Source organism: Dryobates pubescens, chromosome Z (assembly GCF_014839835.1).
Source record: "Dryobates pubescens isolate bDryPub1 chromosome Z, bDryPub1.pri, whole genome shotgun sequence".
NCBI classification, from domain to species: Eukaryota; Metazoa; Chordata; class Aves; order Piciformes; family Picidae; genus Dryobates; species Dryobates pubescens.
Genome location: NC_071657.1, coordinates 62,853,042 through 62,866,766, shown reverse-complemented (window position 1 = coordinate 62,866,766; position 13,725 = coordinate 62,853,042). Strand labels below are relative to the sequence as shown.

The 13,725-nt window shown below is 44.1% G+C and overlaps 1 protein-coding gene across 1 annotated transcript in view; it reads right to left on the bottom strand.

Annotated features, from left to right (window-relative positions):
- Nucleotides 1–4,190, bottom strand: part of ADAMTS6 (ADAM metallopeptidase with thrombospondin type 1 motif 6) — a 182,615-nt gene extending 178,425 nt beyond the window's left edge. Inside the window, exons 1-2 of the mRNA XM_054178600.1 lie at nt 3,815–4,190; nt 2,661–3,025 (exon numbers count right to left, since the gene is read on the bottom strand). Of these exons, the coding sequence (XP_054034575.1) occupies nt 2,661–3,025; nt 3,815–3,911 (462 nt within the window). The 5' untranslated portion in view covers nt 3,912–4,190. The remainder of the gene's footprint in view (nt 1–2,660; nt 3,026–3,814) is intronic.
- Nucleotides 4,191–13,725: the final 9,535 nt, after the last annotated feature.

The window sequence follows — 13,725 nt, the reverse complement described above, 5'->3', positions numbered from 1 at the left end:
GCTTAAAAGCAGCCCTGAAGAGGACAACTTGGGGGTGCTGATGGATGAGAAGCTCAACATGAGCCAGCAGTGTGCACTTGCAGGCCAGAAAGCCAATCACTTCCTGGACTCCATCAAGAGAAGTGTGGCCAGCAGGTCAAGGGAGGTGACTCTTCCCCTCTACACCACTCTCATAAGACCTTACCTGGAGTACTGCATCCAGTTCTGGAGCCCCTATTACAGGAAGGATCTGGATGTGCTGGAGCATGTCCAGCAAGGGCCACGAGGATCAGAGGGCTGGAGCACCTCTCCTGTGAGGAAAGGCTGAGAGACTTGGGATTGTTTAGTCTGCAGAAGAGAAGTCTCTGAGAAGACCTCACTGTGGCCTTCCAGTATCTGAAAGGGGCCTACAAGAAAGCTGGTGAGAGACTCTTTAGGATGTCAGGTAGTGATAGGACTAGGGGGAATACAAAAAAACTAGAAATGGGTAGATTCAGATGGGATGTTATGAAAAAGTTCTTCACCATAAGGGTGGTGAGACACTGGAACAGGTTTCCCAGGGAGGCAGTGGAGGCCACATCCCTGGAGGTTTTTAAGGCCAGACTGGATGTGGCTCTGAACAACCTGATCTTGTGTGAGGAGTCCCTGCCCATGTCAGGGGCATTGGAACTAGATGATCCTTGACATCCCTTCCAACCCTGAAAATTCTGAGATTGTGAGTAGACACCAGACACTTTTAGTGCCAAGTATAGGGCATGACTACAAAACAAAACAAAAAAAAATAAGAGTGCCAGTTGTGGTGTGAACAGAGACTCACTTAAGGCTACCTTAATACCTGGAAGAAATGTGTAAGAGCTGATGACAACCAAAAACTCTGAAGATGATTTAACGACAGAAGCATTCCACACTAAAGTTAACTTACAAACATTAAGTCAATATACTAACCACTCAGAACCACAGAATATCAGATAAATTCATTCCAGCAAAGTAGCAAGGATGAGGGCAGAGGGAAAACCACAATGGCCATGCTAGATATCACCTCAGGGTATGAGGCACCAGAGCAAAGAAACTACTTCAACATGACAACTTCCATGCTGCTTAATCCTCTGAAGTACCACTATGAGCAACAACAGACAGGCAAAGCCAACAGGAAAACATGGGCTTTTTCCTGCTATTGTTTTCTTCATGTGAAAGTAAAACATGAGTTGACTACAGTAAGAGCAGGCATTCCTGGCTCAGACCCTGGCCAAAGTCAAAGAGGAACTGAAATGAAAGCACTACAGCACTGACCACAAGCTCCAAAGGGACTGACCAGTCTATGCCTCAACTGGCAGAAACTCTGGAGATATAGATGCATGTGGCCTCTTTTAAAGAATTAAGTCCTGAAAGTAGGAATTTGGTCTCCATAATATTTTTAGCTAAAGTCTGCATTAACCAAACTGATGCCACACTCAGTGAAACACCATTTCCACTACATTTCTTTGAAAGTGTTCCCTTAACCATAGAAATCCCCATTAAATTATTTTTTTTCTTCAGGAGTACTTCAAAGTGTTAACCTAGACTGCATCGGGGTATCACAAGTAGCTGGGTACAATGCAACCTATCTAGGTCTGAGAAATGGCCTCTAGAGTTCCCTTCCAACCCAGTCTATTCTGTGATTCTGTGATGCAGCTGTTTTTAAATAGCATCCCAACATATATTATACCATAGCACTTCCAAGGATTTATTTTTCCTTAGCAACTAGTTATATTGTCTATTTTCTAACAAGAAGATTGCCCAGTGTTCTACCACAATTAAAACCAGAATGAATAACCATAGTATACACATCCTTTTTTACAAGGGAAATTACTGGCTTTTAATTTTGTATTTCCTTGTCATGCCCTTTTATTTTAGCATTTTGTTACTCAACAGTCTGGTTCTTTAATTTTTTCTATTTGTCGGTCTGGGTCTTTAATTTTTTCTATTTGTTTTCTACTTTATTTTACAAATAAAAGATCTTTTTTCCTATACAAGTACTCTCACCATGTGATCAGGAGATCAACAGTAAATGAAAACATGAGAACAAAAGACATGAGAATTTCTAAACCTACATTCAAACACAACTACTTTCAAACACAACAAAACGTTACTTAAAAAAAAAAAATTACTTTCTGACACTGTTACTTGAAAAATATCTACTTCTGCCTTCACTCTTTGCATTTATGGCAATGATGATTTCTACACCAAACAATTCCACTTTGTTTTTTACTCAAAGTTTCTAAACCCAAGTTCTCAAAAACAAAAAGCAGGTGTTCAGCTCGATGTTTCTCTGGAGACAGTCAGCGTCCTGAAAGATACCCTTTCCTCCTCCTCCCCACCCTTTGAGCTTGCTACATTTTTACAACCTCTAAGGATCTCAGCACAGACCTAATCTTGCAGCCCTAGTGCAGACACTGTCAACACTGAAAATGTTGCCTGCTAGAGGACTACAGAATTGGGTCTCAGTACTTACAATTAAGCTTGAAAAACTGATGACTACTTTTCCCCAGGACCCAGATCAGGTTTTAGGGGTTTTCTGCACCTTCCTGTCTGCTTGCTTCCCGCAGGGACTCAAATAACTGAAAGATATGCCAATTAAGTTCTTCTGTAATTTAAAAGGGTCAACCACACATTTAATACTAGAACATGTATTATGCACTTACCAGACCATTGCAGTTGCTTAACGCCACTTTAGTTGTACTATGTTGGTCTTGCAAATATCCTGTGTAATGACAGTGGTCTAAAAAATTGTGTTTCCATTGTGGTCCATCTTTCCCCCAATATTCTACTGTAAAATGCCTGGACACCAAATCTGTGTTGAGAGTCAGGTTTAAATGAAAGTGCTTGCCGTAGGCAGAAAGTTTAAAAAATAATTTAGATGCTGCCAGTTCTTGGTCATAAGGGTCCGTGCTCCTCTTTCTTCTTGAGGGTTTAGCATTTTTCACAGTAAAGCTGAGGAAGGCTCCATTTTGATCAACCCTTATTGGGACTGTTAGTTGGTAGTGTTCAAGGTAAGACAGGAATTCCTCTTTGTAAACACAAGGTAAGACAGTCCAGAAAGCAGGCATAGAAGAAAAGAAAACATTAAGAGGAAACAGCAAGTAGAAGTATAAACATAAACCATACTTGGCTAAACCTCATCATCCTCATGAGTAAAAGTCACTTTCAGGCAAACACAAGATACAGTGTTCTACTAAATAAAATAAAATAAAATGTTCTTTTATTTCAAGTCAAGAAAACTTGTCTGGTTTCTTATTAATCTGATGTCACTGGGAATGCAAAAATTTTTTAACTCTGTATCTTTTCTAATTTACCCCAAGTATGTAGGTATTTAGGGCTAAACTGTAACCTACGAAGACAACATTCTTCTCAGTGACACTATTCAAAGATAAAAGCTGTTAGATCCACCTGCAACAATAAGAACACTAGTAATGAAAAGTATTACACTGTAAAAAAACATATTAACTGCTCTTCATTAGAAAACTGTAAATGCTAGTGGATTAAAAAAATATATATTCTTACTTTCTAGTCTAAAAGTATTTTAATGTTGTTATGGCAAGTCTCTAAACTATTACAAGTAAAACATTTCACTAGATTTCATTTGCAAGGCTTTCCTACAGTTAAAAAGTAGACAGAAAGACATTTTTTAAAGTAATCAGGTTTGTTGTATTTAAATTTTCATGATAATACACAACAATAAAAGTAAGCACAGGGCCCACATGATCTCATGAATGAGGTAAATTTGGGTTAAAAAACATTAGCCAAATGCAATGCAACAACAGATACTTCTCCTTGGGTACAGAGGTCAGACTCCTACCTTGAGAACTGTATGAAAGCCTGTTGGCACTGTGAAATTCCGATGAAACCATGACTAGGCTCAAAATCCATGTCCACGTCTTCCAAAAAATTTCCATAATTTAGAAAAGCAGAAAGCTTGCTTCTTATTTTTTTCCCCTTCCTTGGAGAGCTACCTGTGTGCTACAGAGTTAACTCCACTTGAGACTTGCACCATAACAGGTATATCTATTTTATACTACTTCCAAATTAATTATTGGATGTTCCACTTTTTGACAGGTGTTCTTTTCCAAGAACCTGTACTTTCTTCGACATCTGCAGTCATTTTCTCAATTCGATATAATGATTTGTAAGATTCCTTAAGAGGTCAGTAAGACAAAGTTACTGAACTTGCTTCACTTCTTTTCCTGAAAAACAAAAGAAAATGAGTCAAGGCAAATTCTTTCTACTAAAACTGCAAAACACTAGCCATCATAATGAAATACACTATGTTAACATTTTGAAATACTATTCAGTCATCTTCACTTTTATGGTCCAGGATGACAATCTTAACAAAAACTATGAACTGCCATTAATCTTGAGGAGCAGACCCATAGAGCTTAAAATGCACACATCGACTTTAAAAGGTGTAATGATTCATAAAAATAAGCTTTCTGTTGCTCAACTACTGTGTTCAGGTTTGTTGCAGCTATAATCGATGTTAATTGATTTCAGCAGTGAACAACTAGACCCAATACCCTGGTAGACAAAGGAAGAACCTGGGAAAGAATCCAGAGTACAGTTATCTGATCTTTCTGCAGCATGTGTTTTGTTATTACTTGGGCTTGGGTTCTGCTTATGCAAGCAGAATTCTCATCCCCTTAAATGAGAATGCTGCATGTTCTAATACCAATGAAAAAAAAAAAAACAGTATCTGAAGCTATTCATTACACACATTGTAATTTTTCATATATTTGTTGTCAAAAATGTTTTGTGTAAATCTTAACTACGATATGAAGTATTGCACTACAAATTTATTCTCATTTTGTGAGCCACAGTGCTGAGCAAAGAACATGTTAGCTTAACTTTGGGTTTTCAATTTAAAAAAAAAGTAATAAAAAAAAAAAAAAACACGCTTTTGCAGTAATACTAAAAAAGAAGCTCTAGCTGCAGCCAGGGATTAAATGGAAGATCTATTCAGTCAGTTAACAGTCCAGTATCATGGGATACCAAACTATGTGTTGTGTCAGCTGGCACTAATCAGTCCTCTTAAGCACTCCCAAGCACACCTGTGCATAGAGCAAACTCTGCTGAGGTAGACAATGGAGAAACAGCACACCTAAGAAGGAAAGACTGTTTAAGAGCAAATTTCTAAAAGCATACAGTCACTCAGAGATGCACCAGATAAAACTGCCATTCTAAAACTCTGGGAATGGTTTATGACATTCATGAAGATACTCCCCTGCAGCCAGTGGATTATTTGTAAAAGTCAGAGTTGTAGTGTATCATCTCAAGAAAAATCAGGATCATACAAGTACTATTTTCTAACATCACAGTGAATATCAGGAAACTTCTTAAACAATCTGAAACACATCTAATTATAGAATCATAGAATTGTTTTGGTAAGATTATTGAGTCCAACCTCAGTTTGAGACCACCACAGCCATTAAACTATGTCCCAAATGGCCACGTCTACATGGTTTTTAAATACCTCCAGGGACAGCAACTCCACCACCCCCCTGAGCAGCCTATTCCAATGCCTGACCACTCTCTCACTACAGAAATTTTTCCTAATATACAACCTAAACATCCCTTGGCACACATTGAGGCCATTTTGTCTTGTCCTATCACTTGATCTAGGGAAAAGAGACCAACACCCACCTCACTTTCAGGTAGTTGTAGAGAGCAATGAGGTCTTCCCTCAGACTTCTCTTCTCCAGACTAAACAATCCCAGTTCCCTGAGCCACTCCTCCTAAGACCTGTTCTCCAGGCTCTTCATCAGCTTTGTTGTCCGTCTGTGGACACAGTCCAGCAACTCAGTATCCTTCTTGTAGTGAGGGGCCCAAACCTGAATACAGTATTCAAAGTTCACACTTACATGTGTTGAATACATACATGCATTCACTTCCCTACTTCTGATGGCTACACTACTCCTGATTCAGGCCAGGATGCTGTCAGCCTTCCTGGCCACCTAAACACACCACAGTGGTGGCTCCTGTTTAGCTGGCTGTCAACCAGAAGAACCTCCAGGTCTTCTGCTGGGCAACTTTCCAGCCACTCTACCCCATTCCTGTAGTATTGCATAGAGTTATTGTGATCCATGTGCAGGACGCAGCACTTGGCTTTGTTAAACCTCATGCAATTGATCTTGGTCCATCAATCCAGTCTGTCCAGATCCCTCTGCAAAGCCTTCCTACTTTTGAACAGATCAACACTCCAATTAAATTTGGCATCATCTGTAAATTTACTGAGGGTGCACTAGGATCATTCTAATATCTACTTTCTAAATATCTTTCAAGACCACAAACAACATTTAATCAGTTTTTTAAAGGGAATAAAAGATACTTTGCAAGCACTGCTTAGGCTTCGTAGAATTTTTTTCTGGAAACTATAAGGACTTGCCCTTCACAAGCTGCAAGGCCTCAAAACATATTAAAATTTCTGGTCTGGTAGAACCTTTATTTCCTAGCTATTTAGTTATAGCTTCTAGACTTCTAGAAGTTTTGAAGAAACACAATCAACCCGAGTCCTCAGCTACTTAAGTACTCTAAATAATGCCCCTTATTTCTAATATGAGAACATCCAGTCTCAAATTCCTGTCACTGAATCATGCTTTATCCCTATCTGCTAATGAGCTGCTTTCTTTTCCTTGCATGGATAGTTACAATCTGATACAAGCAACTCTTGACACTTCCTGATAAGCAGCTCAATCTATTTCGTTTACCTCACTCTGTACAATCCAGTTTCCAGATGTCTAAATACTTCTGCAGCTTGTTTCTGAATGCTTTCCAATTGGTCAGCATCCCTTTTCAAGCATAGACAGCAGAACTGGACACTGTAGCCCAGTAATGGCTCATTACTGCCATATATAGAGGTACACTGCCTCACAGCTTTCACTTAGCCAGGAAAAAAAAAAAAAACATAACAGGGAGCTCATGTTTAGCCTATTAGGTTAATAATATGTTGTCCTAACATTAAGATCTCTTGAAACTGTAGTACCCAAACAGCTAGCTAGCTCAGAGTATTATATATAAACTACAATGCCCACTATTAAGACACCAAACACCCCACATGGCAGGCATTGATCAACAGTGTCCAACAGCCACCCACATCTAGTATATTTGCAGGAATATGTGTGAAATGGCGTCCCATATTCCAAGCTGCACACACACACACACACAAAAAAATCACCTCTCACATTCAGCTTGATGGAATTTTCAGCAGATTAATCTTCTTTCCAAATGGTCACATATTCACCCACCAATAATGGCAGGTATGGCTCCATGTCCTGAACCACTACCTAAAACCACAGCTCCCACCTCATTATAAAAACTCTGCCAAGAAGCAAACTTCAATATGTTTTTCAAAATATAGAATGACAATGACAATGCAGGTGCATGACACTGGCATGTCTGTGGAGGCACTGATGACAAAATCGGCAATTCCGTTGCTGGTGCTATATGTTTCCTACCCAGTGAAATTCAATGAGAAGGAAAAAAGGCATTAAACACACACTGCTGAACTTTGGGGCAGAAACTGGATTGGAGGTAACTACCCAAACTTCTCAGACTAGTCACCTTGGGAGCCTCTATCTAAGCAAAGCTGCCTTGTGCAACTAAATCACCTCTTAAACTGAAGGTAGCTTAAGTTTTAGGATAGACAAGCTGCCACAAGACTGCTATCCCATGAGCATCACCTCCCCTGGGACTGCCACGTACCCCATCGCTCCCGGAGTCTCGACACCAGGGGCGTCTACCACAGAACCGTCAGGCTCTGGCACTCTAGGTGGCGGCGACGAGGTACCGAAACAACATGACACAGTAGCGCCGATCAGAGAACTAGAAAGGCTGCGCTTCGGAGCGGAACGGACGGGTCCAGCGGAGGCACAAAAGGGTCGAGCCCCGCGGCGGGTGGACACGACCCCGCCACTCCTGACGGGCGGAGGGGAACGGTCACCACGTTCTCCCTTCAGCAGCTCGGCGCCCGAGTCGCCTGTGAAGGGGTGGCCGCCGCAAGGTACCCCCCGTCTTCCCGCTCTGCCTGGTCCGGGCAGGCAGCGGAGAGCACCGCGGTGAGGCGCGGCCGCGGGCGGCTGTCCGCGCTGGCAGTACGAGTGGTTGCTAAGGAAATGCAGAGGGCAGGCGGGACAGGACGGGGCGGGGAGCGGGCATCAATCACACAAATTCAATTACAGGTATTGGGACTGGCCGTGAAAAGCGTCGCAGGACTTCAAAAGTCGGGGGGGGGATGAGCCGTGCCGTGGTAGCTCCCCAAGCGAAAATAGCGACGCGCAGATCGCGCCAGGAAGGGCTCGGTGGGAAAAAAAAAAAAAAAAAAAAAAAAAAAAAAGGGGGGGGGGGGGGGGGGAGAGAAGGGGAAAGGAAAAAAAAAAGAAAGAAAGAAAGAAAAAGCCAGGGGCAGGGCTGGCGGGGAGCGGGACGCATACAAAGGAAAGGACGGATCCTTCCTTCCCGGGTTTTAACCAGAAATCCGGGCGCTACTAAGAATTGCTGCCGTGCGTGGCCGAAGAGCGGCGGGGCCTGCCGCCCCCCGATGGAAAACGGGGCTGCCGTACGAACTGTCTTCCCTCTCTCCCTTCCCTCCCCCCGCTCCCCCCAAATGGTTCCCCGCCGACCTTGCCGAGGGGCTCAGCTGTCACTGCATTTCGGGTGAGTGAATGCAAAAAAAATAACACATCCCACCATCTCCCCCTGCCAAAAGTCAAGAGACTAGAAAAATGCACGGCTACACAGACAGCCCAACACGTATACACACGCTTGTTACATACACGCGTCTGCACACACACACAAAAAAAAAAAAATTTTAAAAAATTGAAGAAAGTTGGAAGTCACCAGACACACATCCCTCAAAGAAAATTCAGAAGGGATTAAAAAAAAATAATTAAAAAAAAAGCCTAGAGGGGCTGATAGGAAGAGTCTGGTTGCTGTGGTGGAGTTGATCCTAAACTTAACTTTCAGCAGCCCATTTCCAGACAGCAGCGCTGAATCTATTTGGATAAAACGCGTGTGACCCAGACAATTGGCGTTTGGCCCAAACGCGTTGCACCGGCAGCCCAAATAAAAACAAGACTGACTCTCCCTCCCTCTTTCTCTCGCCGCTCTCTCTCACTCTCTCTCTCTCTTCTTGTACAACAATGAAAGAAAATAGCGAAGACAAAACCCTCACACACATCGCCAGGAAGCAAGAGCCCGCTTACCTTCTCTCTCCAAAGTTTCTTGGAACCCCGGGCCGCGGCGCAGACAGACATACACCGATAAACACGGCTTCGTGGGGTCAAGAGTCTGACAAATCCTAAACTCTTCTAACTAAATCAAAACGACACGCTTCCATCTTCCTGGCGAGCCGGGCGAGAATCCGACAGCCCCGCAAGCCCCAGGCTGCGGGGCGGCGGCCACGCCGGTTCCCCCCAGCACGGAACGTGCACTTGTCTGACCGCTGCAGCAGTCGGACCACGCCGGGCTCGGCGCGATCGAACGCGGGGCTCCAGAAACTCAAAGCAATCAGGAAGCTGTGGGCTGTCGTTAGGGTTTGGGGGCTGCTTTGGCTTTCATCTGCTGTTTTTTAAAGGGTTACTTTTTATTCTTAACAAGTATTTGATATTAAAAGTATGGAAAAAAATTAATTATGAGACGCCGTAGTTCATAAACCCCATTCTTTTCAGCTGAAAATCCTTGCACCCCCTTCCCCCATCCTCAAAGGCTTCTCTCTGAAATTACTCAAAATCCACCTCGCCTAATGCAGTATAAACCTCCCACCGCTCCCCAAAGCCCTGCACGCACCATTATTCGGGACACAAGAAAAACAAGAAGTTTCATTGAATAGCGTGAAATCTTCCTTACCGTTTATAATCTTCAATTTCTGATATAAAGTAAGTTTCAAACAATAGAGATTGCACAGGACGATTCCCGTATTCCTCTCTGCTTTTCCCCTCTGTGCAAGCAACCATCAGGGTTATATTCTCCAAAAGAATGATATTCTCTATCCTTCCTATGAGGGGTTTTTAGAAAACGGGCTAGCTTGGCAGGAGGAAGAATGCCATCAATCCACCCAACCTATCACCCTGCACATTTTGTCTTTCCAACAAAAAGGGGGGAGGGAGGGAGGGAAGGAAGGAAAAACAGGCTTATATTGGGGTGGGGGTGGGTGCCCTCCTCTTGAGCAGCCTCCTCTGTGCAAAATACCATGTGAATATCATCTGAGTGGGGGGGAGGGGGGAGAGAAGGGGAAGAGAGACACAGAGCGAGGGTGGAGAGAAGAAGGGAAGAGGGAGGTCAGACAGAACAGAAAAGACTCAGGAAAGTTTTGTTGAAGTAGCCCCAGATCTCTCGCTGCCGGCCCCCGGCCAAGCCGAGCGCGGCGGCGGCGGCAGCAAGCAGCCTTGGCAGCCTCGCCCGGGGGACGGCGCCGAGCACGCTGACGTCAGCCTGCAGATGTGCCCGGGCCGGCGACGCGCCTGCGCGCGCGTCACGTGGCGGCGGCGGGGGAAGGGGTACAGTCGGGGTAACGAGTAACGTCGGCGGGGGTGGGGGGAATTTGCGAGCACTTCGCGGGTGAGGGTCGGACAGTGGAGGGAGCGGGGATGGGAGCAATGGCCCCGCTGCTAACCTCGCTCAGTGCCGCGGAGCGAGGCGGAAACTACGCTGGTGGTGGGGAATCCACTCTGGCCGCAGGAAGGTGCCGGCACTGCCGTGCCGCTGCTGCTGCTGCAGCCTCGGTGTGCAGGCGACTTGGCGCCGGGCAGGGTCGCTACCGTCTGCTGTCTGGCCCGGGCAACCCACGTCTCCCTTACCCCTTCCCTCGGGGCCCGCCTCGAGCCCCATAACGGGCCCAAATAAACTAAATAAATAATAAAAAACTAACACCATTTCCAGCTGGGAGAAGGCGGTGTCTTTAGTCTGCGCAGCGAGCGGCAGCTGAGCTACCACTGCCGCAGGACTCGGGGGCCGGCAGGGCCCCGGCTATGGCCTCGCCTCCTTCCACGCGGGGCTTTCATTTGCGGCGGGCAAGCGGGTAGCGTTGGGGAGGGCTTGGTCCAGCGTAACTACCCGGAGGCGGCGGCGTCGCTGCAATGTCGCCGGCCCCATCGGGAAATGGCAGGACGGTGGGCATGGCAAGGAGTAGCTGTCTGCGAGGGCATTTGTGTTGTGGTGTTAGCGGGGGCGGGGAGGAGAGTGGAATCCGAGACTTGATCTCGTAACTGCCAAGTTAATTTCCGATAGCCAGAAAAAGGCGGGGGGGGGGGGGGGGGGGGGGGAATGCCCTTCCTGAATCTAAGTTCTAGGATTTAAAGCTTCTGCTAACAGAATTTGGCAGGATGGTGCTTATGCGCGTTTTCGTCCCAAGCTGGAAGCAGTAGGTGTAATTCTTCTTGTGAATCTATGATAGCTGGCTGGCCTATGGAGCAATGTGCAAGGGAAGGTCCAAGAACAGAGCTGTTCCAGGACATCTGGGAGTATTGGAAGAATGGGATCAAGTCAGCCGTACCTTACTGTAACCCTCGTTGTCACTTAGGACTGGCTGTGCCCTGTGAGATGGAGATGTCAGGCCAGCAGCCAGCATTCAGTATGCCAGATACACGCTGCTCACTCATCTTTGAATAAGAAGCACTTCTACAGCACAATTAAGTTCTGCATGGCAGTATGTGAATCTTATTAGCAGTAGTTCCAGCAAAGTAAGCACAACCCCCAAACAGGCTAATGGCATTTACCATCACTCATTCTGAAACAGCACGAAATGCAGCCAGGGCTCATTTGAGAGATCCTTTTACAGTCTTTGGGCAAATTAATGATACAATGGTGCGAGAAGTAGCAGAAATGTGTCAGATTTACTCTAGAGCTGCTGTGTCAACTTGCTCTCCGGTTAATGGCCCGTAGCGAGAGCGCCATCCTGTGTCGGCGAGCAGAGCGGGAGCTTGGCGTGCGGGGCGGCGCGGCAACGCGACGGGAGCGAGTGCTGCCTGCCCTCTTCCTCGTCGTGTGCGTGCGTGGGTTGGTGCTATTCTGGAGACAATGTCTGGCTGTGTGTACGTAATTAAAACAGGTATTTGTACTGTTGAGCTGAGTGGGTTTTGTTAATATTCCAAGGTTCTTGTTCCTGCAGCAAATTAGTTTACGTGATGATCATATGGATAAACAATGCTCTCTGCTTAAACTCTGTGGCAAATGCAGCCAGGTATAACTTAGCCACAGCAGTTGTCTCCATGGACATTGTGACAGGTTCTGCTCAACCTTTCTGGCAAATTCAGTGGTGTGTATATATATATATATATATATGTATGTATGTTCATAGATACGGACAATCCTTCTGAAAGTCTGAAGACATAATTTTTCCCCATTCTACACCAGGACCAAAAATAGCCCTTTAAACAGCAGACACACACCACAGCCAACCGTCTTATATTTATGGTATCCCAACAGGATTTGGGAAACCTGCCTTCAAATCAGACCTTGCCCGGATCAAACTGAGGAATGCTCACATTGCTCTCTGACAGCTAGGCTGGGGACTATTCTGGTGTGGAAGACTGTTCTGGTCTATATGTGGCTGGAGCTGCTCCATTGTTTATAACTGATTAAATACTCATCAAGCTAAAAAGAGAGATAGCTTATCACTATCTGGATAGCGCCCTCACATGGTTTCAACTCTGTGCTCTAATCAAGCAAAGCAGACATACAGCTCTGTTAAACCCAGCTTCTATCTCAGATTCAACAAGTTATTTATTTCCCTTCCCAGGCAACTATATTTTCTTGCCTACACCCACTGCTGGAGCTGAGAAAATATTTCCAATAGCAATTTTGCCAAAGACTGGTATATTACCAGGAAAAGCTTTGGCTCCATTAAAAAAATTCCTAACCATCTGTGATTAGAATTTCTGACAGAATTCCCAGTATAGTTTGTCTTATTTGTTTTGCAGTATTGCCTAAAATAAATTTTCAGAGTGAACCTCATTAAGAGGTTAGTCAGCTTAATTGATGACTTTTATTTTTGTTTCATCAGCCTAAAAGGTATCCATATAGTTTTGTCTTGATCTGCAACATTTTTTAAAAGAAACTTGCACAGAAAACAGAATGTTTGCTTCTTTTTTTTTTTTTTTCCCTTCCATTGCTGAAAGTAGGAGTCTTTGTAACAGGGGCAGGAATTCTACTGTGAATTATCATAATATATATAAATGATTTGGGTGACTGTCTCAGAAGCTCAGGATAGAATTACATGTTTATTAAGTATAGAACACATTACTCCATGTCTTAACCAGTGTGTTAATCTTTGCTGACCATGAAAGTAGTTAGCTGAAACACTTCCAACATTACTTTATGCCTTTGAATCCTTTAGTGTGTCAGCTGACAACTGATAAGATTGGCATCTTTTTGTTTAAAATAATATTTATATTAAACTTCAATTTAACATTGCTAGATATATTCAGAAGCATTTGGGGGTTAATTCAGGGAATATTGCTTTTAACGGAAATAAATAATCGAAGAGAAAACTACAAACCTTTAGTGGGCAGTGTATTTTTGTAAGATGATATTCCTGTTACCCATACATTTGGATAGACATGCTTGGAAGTAAGGAATCTTTTTCCAGGATATATTTTCAGGCAGTCAATGAATACCTGAGTATATATCCCAGCAGTGTTTGGAAGGAGAATAATTTTCTCTCTCTCGCTCTTTTTTTTTTTTTTAAAAACTCTAAAATTAGGTTCTAAATCACGTAAATAT